At 33.4% G+C, this 14936-nt stretch overlaps 2 protein-coding genes and 1 pseudogene across 2 annotated transcripts; 1 reads left to right on the top strand and 2 right to left on the bottom strand.

Moving 5' to 3' along the window:
- Positions 1–6210: 6210 nt before the first annotated feature.
- Positions 6211–6902, bottom strand: LOC148196844 (SWI/SNF complex component SNF12 homolog pseudogene; annotated as a pseudogene).
- Positions 6903–8006: 1104 nt separating this feature from the next.
- On the top strand, positions 8007–9092 carry LOC124834611 (nodulin-20-like). Its single transcript, XM_047309331.2, has 3 exons — positions 8007–8568; positions 8708–8758; positions 8902–9092. The coding sequence occupies exons 1-3, from the start codon at positions 8007–8009 to the stop codon at positions 9090–9092; spliced, it is 804 nt and encodes a 267-aa protein (XP_047165287.2).
- Positions 9093–13724: 4632 nt separating this feature from the next.
- On the bottom strand, positions 13725–14782 carry LOC148196843 (WUSCHEL-related homeobox 8-like). Its single transcript, XM_088092547.1, has 3 exons — positions 14756–14782; positions 13989–14268; positions 13725–13882 (listed from the first exon to the last, which is right to left on the bottom strand). Exons 1-3 carry the CDS (start codon positions 14780–14782, stop codon positions 13725–13727), a joined length of 465 nt encoding a protein of 154 aa, XP_087948673.1.
- Positions 14783–14936: the final 154 nt, after the last annotated feature.

Here is a 14936-nt window from a genome sequence, read left to right as displayed (position 1 = left end):
CATTTTAATATCTTATGCAAAAATTTTCTCCCGGCCTTGGGTTTCCTTTCTCGCGAGCCTTAGTATCCTCCATTTTTTTTTCCTCTTCATCTTGCGAAATCCAGAAGCTTGAAGCTTCTGCTCTTTTTCTTCACTGCGGCAGACTCAACGTTGGCGGCGAGGCACGACGAGGTCGCGGCGAGGGCGTCAAGTAGTTTTAAACAAAAAAAAAAAGAATCAGACTTAAACACCCTTTATGCATACTCTATTAAACAAAGGATCTTGTAAATGCATATTTGAATGGAAAGAAGATAACTAGTGAAGGCAATAACATATCTTCAGTAAATCAGATTGATTATAATCAACATTCAATCAGGCACTTGGCGCACACATTCAATTCTACAGTTCTCAGTATACACACAATCTGGAAATTAAAACAGAACATGGCAATGAACTAGTACCAAGTATGATTGACTCAAGATTAGGCACCGCAAAGCTAAACCAATTCGTTGCAAAATGACAATTCAAAATAGTGCAAATTCAGTTTCCAGCAAGCTCACTCATAAGAGTTTCATCGCTCAACTAGTGTGTACACTTTGCACAAGAAGAATCGTGATTTTAAACAAAATTAATTGATGAAAACTGAGATTAAATGACAAATGAAACAAACAACATGATTGAGACATGACAGAATATGATTTCCAATATTAAAAGACTCAATCAGAGGATTGCACCGAATAAAATGAAAATTACAATGACTCAAGCAACAGAACAAGCAAAACTTGGAGACCTAACACAGAAATGAAGATTCAAGAACAAACAAACATATTGAATCTCATTCAGACCTTTAATCAAACAGTTCATGAGCAACATTAACCATAACACTCAAGACAATGCACAAAATAGAGGATTAAACCATAAGACAGTACAAACGAATAAAGAACAACGCGGAAGCTAAACAAAAATAAACGCATAAAATCAAAACAAGACAAAAACAAAGCAAATAAAGACAAAACGAAATGAAGATGACATAAACAGAAATACAAAACCAAAAACAAAGACTCGAAAGACTTAGCTCCTGAAGATGCGCCTTAATCTAGGCTCTGAAATAGCATGGCGCTCCGAGGAGAAGATGGAACTTGTGCGATTTGCACTCCTCGAGGCATCCTTAAGGTTGATTCGAAGTGGAAAGAAGTAGAGAAATAGAAAACCCAAGGCGCCAAGGGAAAAACCCTAATTGGTGGAGGAAACCTTAAATGTACCGATTAATCAGTGAGAAATTGTTTAATCGGTGGGAAGTGAAGATTAAACGGTGAGAGGAGGTTTAATCAGTCAAAAATGGCGGAAAAGGTGTAAGGAGGCAGAAACCCTAACTAAAGGCATGGCATTCGCGCGACACAATGCTCTCGAGGGATGCAAACAATTTCTTTTTTTAGCTTCAATCACTTAGTTTAATGGGTCGAGCCTCTTACTTAAGGTCACACACCCCTCGCTAAACTTTTCTTTGCTGTCTGTAATGCTATTTCACCATGGCCTTCGATAATCATCTATCTGACCGTCGGTAACTCACTTTTACCGAAGGCCGAGCGGCCGTCTGTAAAAACCCTTCTGTTACCAATAAGGAGTATTGGTAAATCTTAAAGAAATTTGTTTTGATGATGCTACAAGAAGTTTTAGTTGAAGAAGATATTAGAATTAGTTAAAAGCAATTTGTAGAAATTAAATGTAGTAGGAAATTCTTGTAAACCTTGAAAACTTGCATTTTTAACTGCAATAATCGATTATGGAATGGCAATAATCGATTATCACAGAGTCATACAGGAATAATCGATTATCACTTCCTATAATCGATTATCACATTCTTGAAAACCTGTAACGGACTTGAATAATCGATTATCACTTACAATAATCGATTATTCGTGGCAGTTGAGACTTAACCTTAGATATTCAGAACAACTAGCTATATATTGGGTTTCTGTGAAGATCAATTGTAACGTTGTTGAACAGAAGCTCTTGCAGAATACTGTTTGTCAGAGGAAGTTCTCAGAAGCTATAGTTCAAGTTCCCTTGCTTGGTCTCGTGAACAGGAGAGGCTCGCGTGTCGTGTGTCGATAGTCGGAGCAAGCTCTTTTCGAGTTAGCAAGGTGCTCTGCCTGGTCTCGTGAATAGGAGAAGCTCGTGTTTCGTTTGTCGATAGTCGGAGCGGTTCTCTTCGAGTTGGCAGAGTGTTCTTCTTCCGGTTCGTTCGTCGAAGGAAGGTTTATTTATCTGCTTTATTCACTATTTTTTGTAATCTGTTAAATAACTTTTTAGTGAAAAAGGTTAATCACTATTTATAGTGATTAACGACTGGACGTAGATTCTTTTGAATCGAACCAAGATAAAAATTGCTTGTGTGATTTTCTATTCCCTACACTCTTTATCTTTTACGCATATCAACTGTTTGATAAATTTTCTCTAAGAAAATTGTTTTTCTAAAACGGACCATTAAACTTGATTTGTGACCGTAACACGCTTTCCGAATATTTTATTCCGCTGCGCGACTCTATAACGGTACCGATTGTTCCAACAATTGGTATCAGAGCTTGCTTTGATAGTTTTTCAAAATTTGTGAAAATGGCTGGTCACAATCAAAACCATGTATATGCTGAGGGTGCTTCCATTAACAGACCTCCATTGTTTACTGGTGATAACTATGCTTTTTGGAAAGTCAGAATGGAAATTTTTATGGGGTCTGTTGACAGAGGCATCTGGGAAGCTGTACTAAATGGTCCCTATATTCCAAAAAGAACTATTGATGGTGTAGAAGTAGAAAAACCATACTTTAACTGGACTGTTGAGGAAAATAGAAGAGCCCAATTTGATATTAAGGCTCGGAATATAATTTTTTCTGCACTAACCATTGATGATTTTTTCAAAGTTTCTGTTTATGAAAGTGCTCAGGAAATGTGGGAATTTTTAAAAGTCACTCATGATGAAGTATCGAATGTGGCTAAGTTGACTTGTTCGAATTCATGCTCTACATCAAACTCCTCAAGCTCAAGCGATTCTAATGAGCAAGAAAATCTATGCTTGATGGCCAATGATAAATTATCTGAAAGCAAAATCTTGAAGGAAAAGAAGGACTATCAAGGTTCCTCTTCAAGTTTCAAATGTTATGGATGTGGTGAAAGAGGCCATGTGAAAGCTTATTGTTCAAGCAACAAAAGAAGTAAAGAAAGAAAAGAAAAGAAAATTCACAAGAAGAAAAAGGTTCACATTGCGTCGGAGGATAATGCATCAACCACCTCTAGTTCAAGTGATTCAGTTGAAGAAGTAAACTTATGTTTGACAGCTAATGTTGATGACACTGCAAGCCAAGTAAGTTGTTCTAATTCTGAATCTAGTGAATTTGATTTGCAAAAAGCTTTTCTTGAATTGCTTGATGAATCTGAAAAATTGAATGTTGCTCATAAAAATTTGAAAAAGGAATTTAAAGAATTGCGAATTAAATATGAGAAGGCATTAGATGAGGAAGTAAGTTTGAGAAATAAAATTTGCAACTTGGAAATGAAAGAGTCTTCAAATGTTGAACATCCTGTTGAATGTCTTTCATGTAAGAATCATATGCTTGATATTGATATTCTTGAAAATCTTCTTGAAGTTGCAACTGGAAATAATAATGTTGAAATGCCTATAACTGTTAGAAAGGTTTATAAAAACAAAAGTGTTTTTAAAAGTAAGAACCAAATTAAAAGAATCCATAGGGTATGGGTTGAAAAAGGAACTGTGTCTTATAGAAATCCAAATGTTGTCACATGCTTTTATTGTATGAAAAAGGGACACACTTCTAACAAATGTAGAATTAAACATTTTGATGTTCCAAATGGAAAATATGCTTGGATTCCTGTTATAAAGTAAATTGTCTCTAACCTCAAAGGACCCAAATGAGATTATGGGGACCAAAACTCTATTGTTTTGCTTTGCAGGTTAATTTTTCAAAACGAAAAGAAGACTCTATGGTATCCTGGTATTTTTTAAGAGCTTTGAAATAATTTGTGAATGTTAGATGTGTCTTAAGTTGAAAATTTGGCCCAAATTTGTGTTTTTCAGAAATTAACGTAAATAATCGATTATCAAGGGTAATAATCGATTATCTCGTCCTCAAAAATTTGGATTTTGACAATTTGGCTCGCACATAATCGATTATTTAAAGTAATAATCGATTATCTTAAGTCACAGCGTAAAAAAAAAAAAAAAAAAAAAAAAAAAAAAAAAAAAAAATTTTTTTATATTTTTTTTATTTTTTTTGGAGTCTGTTTCTAAAAGGGGATTATTACATTCAGGGGAAGATATATGAGGTATTATGCTCTTTCATGTTATAAAATTTCAATTTTATTTATGTTTTGAAATGCATCTTTTGATTAATTGAGGGGGAGATCATATTTAGGGGGAGCCTTTAACATCCGATCTTTTTGCTTCTGATCAAAAAGGGGGAGAAGAATAATACAAGGGGAGAAGTATAAATTATTAGAGGTATTGCTAACCTTATTGTTGTTTGTTAGCTTGTATGCTTCGCAGGTAAGCCAAACTTGCTTTTAAAATTTGAATTTTTGATCATCATCAAAAAGGGGGAGATTGTTACCAATAAGGAGTATTGGTAAATCTTAAAGAAATTTGTTTTGATGATGCTACAAGAAGTTTTAGTTGAAGAAGATATTAGAATTAGTTAAAAGCAATTTGTAGAAATTAAATGTAGTAGGAAATTCTTGTAAACCTTGAAAACTTGCATTTTTAACTGCAATAATCGATTATGGAATGGCAATAATCGATTATCACAGAGTCATACAGGAATAATCGATTATCACTTCCTATAATCGATTATCACATTCTTGAAAACCTGTAACGGACTTGAATAATCGATTATCACTTACAATAATCGATTATTCGTGGCAGTTGAGACTTAACCTTAGATATTCAGAACAACTAGCTATATATTGGGTTTCTGTGAAGATCAATTGTAACGTTGTTGAACAGAAGCTCTTGCAGAATACTGTTTGTCAGAGGAAGTTCTCAGAAGCTATAGTTCAAGTTCCCTTGCTTGGTCTCGTGAACAGGAGAGGCTCGCGTGTCGTGTGTCGATAGTCGGAGCAAGCTCTCTTCGAGTTAGCAAGGTGCTCTGCCTGGTCTCGTGAATAGGAGAAGCTCGTGTTTCGTTTGTCGATAGTCGGAGCGGTTCTCTTCGAGTTGGCAGAGTGTTCTTCTTCCGGTTCGTTCGTCGAAGGAAGGTTTATTTATCTGCTTTATTCACTATTTCTTGTAATCTGTTAAATAACTTTTTAGTGAAAAAGGTTAATCACTATTTATAGTGATTAACGACTGGACGTAGATTCTTTTGAATCGAACCAGGATAAAAATTGCTTGTGTGATTTTCTATTCCCTACACTCTTTATCTTTTACGCATATCAACTGTTTGATAAATTTTCTCTAAGAAAATTGTTTTTCTAAAACGGACCATTAAACTTGATTTGTGACCGTAACACGCTTTCCGAATATTTTATTCCGCTGCGCGACTCTATAACGGTACCGATTGTTCCAACACCTTCGGTAATACGCTAATTTCTTGTAGTGTAACTATCAAGTTTTTTACTACAAAATAAATCAATATCTAAATTAGTACGTAATTAATTAAAGAAGAATTTAAACTTTTAAATAAATTTATATTTTAAAAAGAGTCCTGAAAAATATAATATACAATTTGCCATTTAATAACAATTTATTCTTCACTGTAACAAAATTTTACCCAACTAAATAAATTTAACTAGATGAATTATATGAGTTCCGTTTTAAATATAAATAACCAATGCTCTAGAGATATTATCTATTGGTTATATTTATTAGGCTTAATACCTCTTTTTGTCCCTCTTTATAAGAGAAATGTTCAAATTCGTCCTACCTTTTTTAAAAAGTTCAATGTGGTCCCAAGTTGTGAAAAAAATGTCCAATTAAATCCTTTTTGGTCACGCGTTAAATATTTAACGATCTAGCTGACACCATGGACTGATCTGTACAACGTGGCTGTTTACCTTCATAACGTGGCAGTGACAGTGTTTTTCATTAAATTTCACGTGGCAGTGGCAGTGATTAAAAAATTCTGAGTTAGGGTTTTTGGTATTCGAAATCACGATTTGGGGATAAGCATCTTGGACGAATGGAATCCAAAGAATATCATACATCACAGTAAACAAAGGCTTACCATGGTTGGTTGAAGAAATCTGATCGACGCTCTGCATTGCGACTAGGTTCTCCGGAAATAAGTTTCAGATCCCTGTTTTGCGATTCAATCAATGCATTAATAAATTCTACTGGCAATTGACTGAAACCAAGAAAGAATGATCGTCTCCTTTTGTGCTCATGAATTTTTGTAATGATTCCACATATTGGTTCATCACATGTCTCAATCTCTTTGTTCTTTTCCACATTAGCCATTAAAGCAGACAACTCCCTCTGAATTGGGAAAGGAACATCAATCATCACATCATAACAAGCAGTCCCAACTGGACTGTTTCCCGATAGCTTGATCTTGTGTTCCAAAAGTATAGGCTGTGGACGGAATAAATGTGAAGATATTTTCTGCGAAACCATTGTAAACTTCATCTTTTCTTCTCCAAATACTTCTTTTCTTCTCCAAATACTTTCTGAAGAGGCTGATCACAGTGAAAGAAAGAAGGGTCATTAGGGTTTTGCAACTTCCTGGCCTTTACATAGTGCCAGATCGCAGCAACAATCCTTGGGCGGGTATCAACCTCAATACCAAGAACCTCTGTCAAAGCTGGTGAAAGCTTAAACTTCTCAGGCACATAATGCATTTCCAGACGTATATTCACGTTAAACTCTTTATCCCCTTTCCTCTTTACTTCAAAACCTTCATGTGCAGCAGGTGAAATTTATCCCCAAATCGCGATTTCGAATATCCAAACCCTAACTCAGAAATTTTTAATCACTGCCACTGCCACGTGAAATTTAATGAAAAACACTGTCACTGCCACGTTATGAAGGTAAACAGCCACGTTGCACAGATCAGTCCACGCTGTCAGCTGGATCGTTAAATATTTAACGTCGTGACCGAAAAGGATTTAATTGGACATTTTTTTCACAACTTGGGACCACATTGAACTTTTTAAAAAAGGTAGGACGAATTTGAACATTTCTCTTATAAAGAGGGACAAAAAGAGGTATTAAGCCTATTTATTAAAAATACAGTCTTATAATAATACATTAATTAATATAATTATATATTTTCAATATATATATATATATATATATATAATATATATATATATATATAAAATTGTCGTTCTAAAAAATCAATTTTAGTTATAACGGTGACGTCATATAATAGTTAATGAACTGACTCTAATTTTAATGAAGGATCAACCTTTTTGTGAAACCCAATTTTTCCAAATACAACATTAATTATTTGATGCAAGTTTTTGTTATATCCAATACACGAAAGGGTGGCAAAATATTATTATCTAAATATTACTCTTTTATCACAAATTCTTGATAATTTATTCAATACAATGAAAAATAACAATCACTTAACTATTTTTCTTCTTATCACGTATCAATAACTCAACCCCCATATGTACGCATCAAAGTATATGCCTCTTTAAAATTAGAATATTGCAGAAATTTTTAGTATATATGTAGAAGTATACACATACATATATAAGGAAATTCTTAAAAAAAAATAATAGAAATAAATACGAATATTGCAATATCAGTTAGTGCATGGATTAAATACATAATTATGTTAAGTTATGTAATTAAATTCTATTTTATTGCTGGAGATAGATAGATATATATATTGTTAACTCTTGTGAAGCAAATGAGTCAGGTTGTGTAATAAAGATGAAAGGTAATTATAATTTTTTATAATAAACAAGAATATAGTTTCTATATTCTTCTACGTATATATATTGTAAACTTCATGCACCTAAGTCCCAACCAAACGTAAATCGGTTTATGATAACGAAAACCTAATCATGGAGAGAATGAGAGTCATACTAATCACTGCATTATTGTTCATAAGCGTGGTGGTTGCAGAAGATGCTTCAATCGATGAAAGCACTGATCTTGCTAAAGACGTTGGTATGAGCTTGGCCATTGATCAAATACTTAATGGACAAACTCAAGCGTACGAGTTTCCGAGGTTCATGAGGCTTGTGACACATTGCGGCTCACATGTTGCTGAAACATGCAGTGGAAATAGTCCAATGCATCATGGCGGTGGTGGAATCGGTGGCCAATTTGGGTTGTCTCAATGTCTTTTTGATTCCATGGAAGCATGCTTGGTAGACCACAAGGCCTCACTTTATCAAACAACTTCTTCCGATAACCCTAAACAGTCAATTCAATATTTGCCAGTGCTCATTGAAACTGTAAAGTTTCAAACCGTCTTGAGAACCTGCTCCCGTGTCACTGCACAAAGTTGTTTCACTGGTTCTAACGTTGATGCATCCGCTTTATCAGCTTGTCTTCTACCATCTTTGAATCGCTGTGTGTATCCTATGCAACCACCACCACCGTCACCGTCACCCAGGATTTGTATATCACTTCTTTGTTCTCTTAAAGTCTATTTTTTAAGAAAATTATATATCATTTAAGGAATATCATTAATATTTGTGCATTCTAATAAACTCATTTTATGTTACAAGTTTAATTAATTAACATGTGGTTGGTGCAGATTCTGCTCAAATTACGCCTGATCAAGAGCCACCACTGACCCCCACGACTTGTATATCACTTCTTTATTCTCTTAAAAGTCTATTTTTTAAGAAAATTATATATCATTTAAGGAATATCATTAATATTTGTGCATTCTTATAAACTCATTTTATGTTACAAGTTTAATTAATTAACAACATGTGATTGATGCAGATGGGCCACCTCTTGGGCCACCTCTTGGGCCACCTCTTGGGCCACCTCTTGGGCCACCTCTTGGGCCATCTCTTGGGCCACCTCTTGGGCCACCTCTTGGGCCATCTCTTGGGCCACCTCTTGGGCCACCTCTTGGGCCACCTCTTGGGCCACCTCTTGGGCCACCTCTTGGGCCACCTCTTCGGAGATAAATATATGATACAGGGGAAGTACTTGCGTTGCATATTACAATATAACAGAATAATAATTACAATGCATTATGGATTATCCTATGTAATGAATAATCTCTTATCTCTGCAAACATTGTTCCTACCATATGGTGTAGGATCTTATCTACTTTCAGTGTTCTAATTAGCTGTATCATTGTATGTCATGTATAAGAACATCATTCAAGAATGTTATGATACATGGTAACGACGTTTCTACTATTTTGTATCTTGTGTTGAATAAACTATTGTACGTGGATGTTACTAAAAAAATTAACTCTATTCTTTCTGTCTAATCATTCAAAATGTGTTATTAAAAAAAGTTATTAATTACGAAGAATCCGAAGTTCATGAGGCTTATCACATGTGGTTGGTGCAGACACTACTCAAATTACGTCTGATCAAGAGTCACCGCCGCCGACGATATGTATCTCACTTCTTTATTCTTTTAAAGTCTATTTTTTAAGAAAATTATATATAATTTAAGGAATATAATTAATATTTTTACATTCTGTTAACAAATTATTTTTATATTAGAAGTTTAATTAATTAACAACATGTGGTTGGTGCAGATGAGCTACGTCTTCGGAGATAAATATATGATACAGGGGAAGTACTGCGTTGCATATTATAATATAACAGAACAATAATTGCAATGTGTTATAAATTATCCTATATATGTAATGAATAATCTCTTGTCTATGCAAACATTGAATAAACTATTGTATGTGGATGTTACTAAAAAATTTAACTCTATTTTTTCTCTCTAATCATTCAAAATGTGTTATAAAAAAAAGTTATTAATTACTATCATTTTTCAGTTTTAAAAACTCACAACTTAACGAGGATGGTTGTAACACAAGTTGAATGATTTTTTTAATAGCCATTGTAGAACTATAATGTCGTAAAAACAAGTAAAGAAACTCATTTAAATTTTTCTATAAACTATAAATACAAGAAAATTAAGGTTTTTCACAAACATTATGGAACTCAGATTAAATTTGGCCGGACATCACTCGTGCGTGTAAAGTTATTTTCCAATTTAAGTTTAAAATTAATTTTTATCTTACTAATTAAACTTACAAATCTTACAAAAATGTGGATTTTAAACCTAATGCAATCACACAAAACTAGTTTATCAGGTAAGGTTTGCAATTATATACTTTAGATTAACTTCCTTTCTATTTGATGTGTGATTTTTAACAAAATTAAAATTTTTATAAATAGAAAAAAGAAAAATTAACCTACCGTAATGTAAAAACAATTATAGATCATAACATTTAATACTGTTTTTAACATATTCAATTGTAAGACCCATGAAAAATATTTATAATAGTAAATTTTAGTATTTTATTAATAATAATAATTTTAATGGATAGAAAAATGTAAATTTTGGATATAAAATTATAGTAATTTTAGAAGGAGAGGTTCAAATTTTTGGTAACTTATTTAGTAAATTTTTTTTTAAATTGAATAGTAAAAAGTAAATAGTAAATAGTAAAAAGTAAATAGTAAATAGTAAAAAGTGAATAGTAAAAATAAATTTTCAGCATTTGGATTCCTTAGCATGGAAGAAAGTAGTAGATAGAAATTAGGATCAGATTTGGTGAGAAAATGATTGAAATATTATTTTTAAATAATATTAAAATAATAAATAATATTAAAATATTAATGAATAGTAAATTTTTTTTTTACTATAAATAGCCATGGGAGGGAAGGTTATTCTGCACCAAGAGAAGAGAAATCAAGTGAGAGCTTGAGAAATAGAGAAGAAAGAGTTAGGGAGAAATTTTTAGTTGTAAGAAGAGTAGAGGTTCTGAAGGGTTTCGGAGAAATAAATTCAGAGCGAGAGAAGTCTGGAATAGAGGTAGGGGAGCTAACCTTTCTATGCTTTTATATTATGATTTAGTATTTCTATGCTTTTATATTATGATTTAGTATTGTTTTATTACTATTCATATCTTGAAATTCTGTGTGAATAGTGTTAATGCTTACTGTATATCTATCTATGTTGAAATTCGGTGTAAATATTATATGCTATTGTTTTAAATCTGTAAATAAGAAATTTGTTAAAAACTAGTTGAGGAACACTTTGGCTAAGGAAAGACTTGGTACTTAAGTTGTCCATTGTGACGCACCTCTCTTTCCTGGAAGTCTACTCGACAAGTTTTTAACTTAAATCCTATTGAACAGATTGAGTACTGTTAAATTATTATGCAATATATTGAGTTTGTGTGATTTATGCGATGATTGTATTTTATTATATTGCATTTGAATTTATGCATCTGAACATGTTATGAGTATTATGGGGAGATTTTGTAGGGGTATAATGTGAGTTGAGGAATATGAGTATGGCATGAGTCTCGTGGAGAGATTCAGTAATATTATGGTATTTGTGTATATGTTGATGTTGAGGGTCCCGTAGTTGGAGGTTATCCTGATACTCTAATAATCATCTAGTCTCAAGTAGAGAGGGATGAATTATGTGGTGAGAGGAGCAGGAGGTCCTGGTCTATGTGCCGGTTTTGGACATAGTGAGGGGATTAACCTTGTGAATGGTATGAAGTATTTTGAAAGTGTATTTGTAAAAAGAAGTAGAAGTCATTACAAGTGCATAACCTCCCGTGACCGCTCATCAACGTATCATCCGGATGAGTGTTTATTGGGTATTGTGGTGTCTATTGGGTATTGTGAGACGAGTGTCTAATAGGAATTGTGGTATGAGGGTGTCGAACATAATTATTATATGATGTTTATATCAAGGTAATTATACATGTTTTATAAATGATTTGTTGCATGTTAGCTCACCCTACTTGTTTGTGTTTGTTTTGTTTGGGTATGTGCGATGATCGTATAATTCGTTATACGGGAGCAGATGAAGGAATGTCATCTGATCCAGTGCCAATGAAGAGAGAGACAGAAGAATAAGTTAGAAGAATTCGAATTATATTTATGAGTTTATAGTTGAAATTTGAGTTTAAAACATGTGTAGACATATATTAACTATGAATTTATATGTGTGAGATTACGGGATATTACCGTAAATGTAATGTTACAATATATAAATTATGAATTATCCAGTGTGAGATATTGGGATGTTACATTAATGGTATCAGAGCAGTTCGTCCTTAGGATGACCTCTGTGTTGTGGGTCTTTCGTGTCTTCTCTGTGAAGAATTGAGTCTAAATGGTATAATTTACCATTTCCTCCAAATCTAGATAGTAAAGTATTGTGTCTAACTACCATGACTTTTACCATAGATGATTTTTCTTTCTTAATTCTGAGGGTTTGAAGAAAGATATTACAATTAGTTAAAGCCTTCGAAAATAGGGAGATATAATACCAGAGTTTAGGTTTCAAAGGATGAGTGAAGATGTTAGTGTTTAGAAGCAATGTTTTAGGAAGTTTTCGAGAACAAAATGAAGAGGTGAGATATCTTACGTTACACAAGAAGAGTTGAGTTCAAAGGCTAGAATAAAGAGAGCTTTGGGAAAGCATTAGTGTAACAAGGTTAAAGGAATCAATCATGTTCTATATATCAGTGGTGTGAGGAGTGAAATTATCCTACGAACTCATTATAAAACGTAATAACAATAATTCTCTGTGTGAACAGAGAAATAACCCGCACCCAACCCAACCGTGAAACATGTAATATACTTAGCTTGGCAAGGGTTTGGGGAGTGAACTCATCTAGTTTTTAGTATGTGTACCGAATGAGAAAATTGAAATTAATTACTAGGGAATTACGATGCGTATATGTTTAACTATTTATGAATTATAAATTAATTAAGTAAATGAAGTCAATCTTTTGCTACTGGTTTTCACATGATATTATCTTTTATTATTAGTTTATGTGAAATTTACATATATTATGTCTAGTATACGACTGCTCATGATTTCATAATTCATATGATGAACATATACTGCTTGTTATTATTTTATGGTATAGCGATTCGTGGTTGTTTTGAGTGAACTTCAAATTTATAAACATGTTTGATGCATTCTCAACTATTATTTACTTGTGTAATTTATAATTTTAGGGTATAGGATTACGAGTTATAAGGCTAAAGTAATTCTGGATAGTGTACTAAATTATATTAGAATAGGTCTTAAAATTTTAAGTGTAGATACCAGTTAAGTAAATTAAGTAATAACGACCATTGCAAATTAAATCGGTTAAGACACATATAAAGATAATAAGAAGATGAAATGAATCAAGGAAGAACATAAGATAATATTAATTTCATTATGAAAAAAAAAATATCAATAAATAAAATAAAATTACAATAATAGATTTTTCTCCTAAGCCTCTGAGAATTTCACTTCTGTCTTAAGTCTTGTAAATACCCAAAATTAATACAACTCTTCCAGTGTCCAAATTTACCTTAGTATAGACCGAGGGAGGAAGATTGAACATATAGAGAATTATTGCTGAAGAAACACCAATATGAGCAGAGTAAAAAAAAAAAAAAAAAATCATTAACTAGAATATAAAACAAAGCAGATAAAGATTACAGTACATAAATAAAAATAAAATGTTCACGAGTTGGCCACAAGTGACCATTAAGAGTACAGTCCATAAAATACAGTAAATAAAAATAGTCCCCCTAAGGAGACTACTGATCGGCGAACGACAACCTCAAAGAAAGCTCTGTGGAAGGAGCTTGGGTACGAAACAACATAGGTGGAGTAACTTTCCCTTCCTCTTTACGTATAGCGGGAATGGGAAAGAGATCTAAGAGCTTCGGAGTCCGTGGAAGTACCCATGAAGGATCTACGGTATTGCAAAAATAATTGTAGTTAGAGATAAATAAAATCAATAACAAATTAAACATATAAAATAAATAAAGGGAAAGAAGAGGAAAGGAAAGAAGATTTACCATACATATACGAAGGGATAAGGGAAAATGAAGGTCCCGATGTACTAGGGACGTCTTGTTGCCAGCCTCGATTCTTCACCCGATTTCCATGGTTTTGAAACCAACAATAGACGCTGTATTCTCCGACTTCCCCGTACTCCTGGAGTCGTCCTGTAATCTCGCGAACTTGATCTCGACTAGGATTAATGATCCCATGGTTGTAGATGTTCAGCAAGATTCCAACTTGTTCCGGGGTAGATCGCCATCGTTTATAAACTGTCTTGGCTTCCATATCCATTTTCTAAGTTTTTGTGCATAAAGTAAAGTAAAAGTAAAAAGATTTATTACAGTGAAGTCAGGTTCCAATTTAAGTTAAGTTTTTTATTTTGCTTCTTCTTGTTAGTTCAATTTTCATTGTCCAATTTTTGAAGTCTCAATGTCCAAAAATAGATCTGTTTCACGGTCCTCGCAAATGTTCCTAAACGGATCTACGTTCGTGTCCATTTTGTGCATACATATAAAGTTTTCTTTTTCTAAAGTTTCATTTTTATGGGGTACGTGGCGTTGTTCTACCCGATTGTCTCTGCCATACCTTCAAACGAAGGGAGATTAACGTCTGGTTTCCAGCCGATATACCCTTATCTTTGTTAAGACAGTGTATTCTTAGTTTTAGTTAATAAAAAAATGAAAAATAGTAGAAGAAGAAAGGAAAGAAAAGAAGCAAGAAGTAAAGAAGAAGGAGAAGCTGGGTAAAGGAAAGGAAAAGATAAGAGAAAAGAAGTACTTACTCGAGGCGGAGCAAAGCCCTGGAACATAAAGATTGAAGCTTGCCGAAAGGCTCTCCGATCTATCACACTCAGTCGTTCTAATCCCACAAGCTCTCACACTCAGAACTCTCAGCGCTCAGATCTCACTCACACCCAGAGGATCGCTCGAAAGCTCTCTCACTTAGAAGATCTCACACTCTCT

Source organism: Vigna umbellata, chromosome 6 (assembly GCF_029865625.1).
Source record: "Vigna umbellata cultivar VRB3 chromosome 6, Vumbellata_1.0, whole genome shotgun sequence".
NCBI lineage: Eukaryota > Viridiplantae > Streptophyta > Magnoliopsida > Fabales > Fabaceae > Vigna > Vigna umbellata.
This window is presented reverse-complemented; position numbering and strand designations above follow the sequence as displayed.